Here is a 3759-nt window from a genome sequence, read left to right on the forward strand (position 1 = left end):
GAAGAGCATACAAGCAAATTTAATCAGAAGAGCAAGAAGACTCAAACTCAATCACCATGAGAATGGGATTCTTTATTTTCTCATTAGTCAAAATTTCTTATATACAATACTTATTTGTATAATGCCCGATTGCCGAACAAATGTCCAGGGACCCAATAGGCTTAGTGTAGGTGAATTTCTAAGCCAACGAATGTATATCATCGATATTACACAAGTTGTAACCTCAGTGTTTGACTATCTTTTGACCTTATAAAAGTCAGAAGCTTTGAGATTTCCCATAATCGTTTTACACAAAGCGCATTGCTAAGTATAGAATAGACATCACTTACAAATGACAGCACAAATCAGGCATAAAAAGCCCCAAAATTCACCAAAAATCGACATCTCTAAAATTACTCAATTTGTGACCGAATTAATCTTTTATGTCCTCTAAGTATTTCCTACTTTTCAACATTAAATGTAGACGCTAAAAATCACCAAGTCAAATGGGCCCAAAAAAATACATACACATGAGAACGTTACAAATATTGTCATATTAATTTCTTACAAATATTGCTACATATATCTTTGCATTTGTTTAAAAAGTAACTAAAAACAGTTGATTAAGACTATGAGAACTAAAAACACTTGAGTATTTTTCAAAAATCACACCGAACAGAAAACAAAAAAAAATAAAATGCTTTTCAACGTCTTTATCTTCCTGTATACAGACGTTATCATCGACGTGAATTTTGATGCTCTTTTTTATCTTCCACAATGGTCTACGTAAAGTTTTGTTTGAGTAACATGGAATCAATCTACTAGTGATCCTCTCCCCACAAGACTGAGGATGATTCGCTCGGGCTGTATATACTTCTTGAGACAATTTTATCGTTTGCAATTGTTTGCTCTTTTATACTCGTCTACCATTTCCATCGAAGATTTCAATATGTACTCAACATTTTCTCCTAGACTCTTTGCAGACTGTCAATTGTCGTCAAAATAGAGTACCTATAAGTATTTTGTAGCTTTCAAAGAAAAGTATGTAGATGTAGATTGATTCAGTACACCATAAATGATCACAAGGTATTGACATACTTATTGCAATTCATTACATGGAAATCTGGGCAACATACACTACTATAAGGTGTTAAAAATGTAATGCATAGTATTTATTCTTAAGAGGAAACAAACTAATGATGAGACATGGCAAATATATGTTGGTCGAAATCTCTAGCACACTTCCAATGATGTAACCTTCACACTGAAGTCCCAAAGGTCCTTGGCAAGTTTTGAATCATTTGCGATCTTGCTTGGCTCGGCCTCTTGACAGTCGTCAAAGTACTTTCCAGTTTTAGTGTTGATAGTTTCCTTAAAATGGAATTTATGCATAGATAGATGCGTAAAGAAATCCTATATCAAAAATAAGAATTCTCTTGTATTCTATAAATAGATATGAGGATGTGAAACGAATTATATTGATTCTTATTTGAAATTGACATGGCATGATTGACGCTAGGCCCTAATTGGCTAGTTTCAAAAAAAAAGTATGTAGATCCAAATTGATTCATTACACCATAAATGATCACAAGGTATTGACATACTTATTGCAATTCATTACATGGAAATGGGGGCAACATACACTACTATAAGGTGTTAAAAATGTAATGCATAGTATTTATTCTTAAGAGGAAACAAACTAATGATGAGACATGGCAAATATATGTTGGTCGAAATCTCTAGCACACTTCCAATGATGTAACCTTCACACTGAAGTCCCAAAGGTCCTTGGCAAGTTTTGAATCATTTGCGATCTTGCTTGGCTCGGCCTCTTGACAGTCGTCAAAGTACTTTCCAGTTTTAGTGTTGATAGAAGGATGAAGAGCAAGAAGGCATTGAGTAGCAGCACCCTGTGTGAGAAAGCCGCACACCAAATGATCATTACTCTCTGACCCCTCTCTTTTTTTCTCACGCACATAAGCACAACTTCTTTCACTCAAGTCAAGATTGATTTTTACTAACCTGGGAGATAGATTTCCTAAACATGGGTGTGCTTTTCTCAACATCCTTAATCATTTGTTGCACTGCACATTCAAAAGTCCAGAAGTATCAATGAGCTGTAATTGAAACTGGCTTAAGGATCCATAATTAGAAAAGGTAAGTAAGGAAAGTGTATAGGTAGTGACATGTTTCTTGGGGGACGTAGGTGGTGAGGTTTGTACTAAGAATGAGTCCAGGGTGAACAGCGTTAGCGACCACATTGACTCCCTCTTCCTGCAGCATCCAAGAGCGTTTATTATAACCATGTATTAGAGATATTGGTGCTCACTGCTGGGCATAAAATGTGTGAAGGTACTAGAAACCTGGAATCTCCTGGCGAGTTCCTTTGCATGGAGAATGTTGGCGAGCTTGGATTGTCCGTAAGCACACCAAGGATCGTAGCTGTGTTGTGGCATGGAAAGAGATCATAATTAGATAGATGGGATGGCAGCTTAGCGGCTACCCATTAGTCTATACAGATTTATAATTGATACATTTACCTTGACTCGTTGGTAAGCTGATCGAAGCGGATGCCGCCGGGATAGGAGAATAAAGCGTGGCCCGCGGATGAGACGTTCACGACCCTGCCTTGAATGCCAGTGCCGCTGGCCGCCCTCCTCAGATCGTCCAGCAGAAGGCTCGTCAAGAGGAAAGGGCCTGTTTCAAAAATTTTATGTAGCTTTGGATTAGAGCTACTAGTGGCCTGTTTTAGTTGATCAGCTTATAACTAACCCGCTTACCAATGTGATTAGTGGCGAACTGCATCTCGAAGCCATCTGCTGAGAGCTTGAAAGGGCAAGCCATGATGCCGGCATTGTTGCTGTTAATTATACATCGCGTGTTGATTAATTATTAGCATTAATTGATCGAACCAGATCAGCTATGATTGCTGCAGTCACAGAAAAGGTAATATTATTACATGAGGATGTTGAGGGGTAGCTTCAAAGCCTTGAAGTTTTGGCAGAAGGTGCGGACGGAGGCTATGGAGCTGAGTTCCAGTTGCAGCACGTGCAGCCGCGCGTGTGGAATCTCCTGCAGGATGACCTCCTTCACCCGCTCTCCCGCGCCGACATTTCTCACGGCAAGCACCACCTGAGCCCCACGAAGCGCCAGTACCCGCGCCGTCTCTGCCCCAATTCCGCTCGATGCACCTGCGCCATATTAAGCATCTAGAAACTAAGCATAGAGTCGATGAATCATTTTCCGGCTTACTTCATTGTAAGAACTTGTATAACCTGTGACAATGGCCGTCCTGTCGGACGCGTCGATTCCGTCGGTAACCGCCTCTGCCGTGGAGAAGCAGCTGAAGGCTGTGGCGTCGTTAGTGATCGGCGCTGCCATGCCAGCAACTAGTACTCTTGTGGTAGTATATTAAACACACAGAGAGAGGAGGAAGGGAGAGAGAGAGAGAGAGAGAGAGGGGAGGGTTGCAGTTATCGACAGTAGCTGCGTTTCGTTAATCGTGAGTCGCTGGCCGCGTCGTTTTTGTAAGTCCTCTCCTCGACGTCATGCATGACATCATAAAGCGTTGTTGTTGATGCTCATGCATGACATCACATGAGAATCCTAGTCTCTAGACAAGGACTTGATTTCTAAAAAATAAAAGACAGAAGAAAAGGAGAAGAGAAGATAGATGTCACAATCAATTGTCACTATCAAGTCATTAGAGAAGACAGAAGAGAAGAGACTTTGGGGGTTTCTTTCCCACACACCTAGATGCACGCCGGAAATTTGACTCCC

At 40.4% G+C, this 3759-nt stretch overlaps 1 protein-coding gene across 1 annotated transcript; it reads right to left on the reverse strand.

The window, feature by feature from the left end:
* Positions 1–1630: 1630 nt before the first annotated feature.
* Positions 1631–3462, reverse strand: LOC147606031 (short-chain dehydrogenase TIC 32, chloroplastic-like). The gene is made up of 8 exons (XM_086792681.1): positions 3255–3462; positions 2939–3170; positions 2760–2839; positions 2520–2676; positions 2343–2421; positions 2166–2253; positions 2002–2063; positions 1631–1889 (listed from the first exon to the last, which is right to left on the reverse strand). The coding sequence occupies exons 1-8, from the start codon at positions 3358–3360 to the stop codon at positions 1719–1721; spliced, it is 975 nt and encodes a 324-aa protein (XP_086648807.1). The 5' UTR covers positions 3361–3462; the 3' UTR covers positions 1631–1718.
* Between the last annotated feature and the right edge of the window lie 297 nt (positions 3463–3759).

This window comes from Cibotium barometz, chromosome 58 (genome assembly GCF_041138505.1).
Source record: "Cibotium barometz isolate CiBa-2024 chromosome 58, ASM4113850v1, whole genome shotgun sequence".
NCBI classification, from domain to species: domain Eukaryota; kingdom Viridiplantae; phylum Streptophyta; class Polypodiopsida; order Cyatheales; family Cibotiaceae; genus Cibotium; species Cibotium barometz.

Coding starts and splice junctions, on each gene's coding strand:
- LOC147606031 (XM_086792681.1), bottom strand. CDS start 3,360: ATGGCAGCGCCGATCACTAACGACGCCACAGCCTTCAGCTGCTTCTCC. Junction 3,171..3,254: donor CAGGACGGCCATTGTCACAG/GTTATACAAGTT, acceptor AATATGGCGCAG/GTGCATCGAGCGGAATTGGG. Junction 2,422..2,519: donor CAGCTTACCAACGAGTCAAG/GTAAATGTATCA, acceptor GCCACAACACAG/CTACGATCCTTGGTGTGCTT.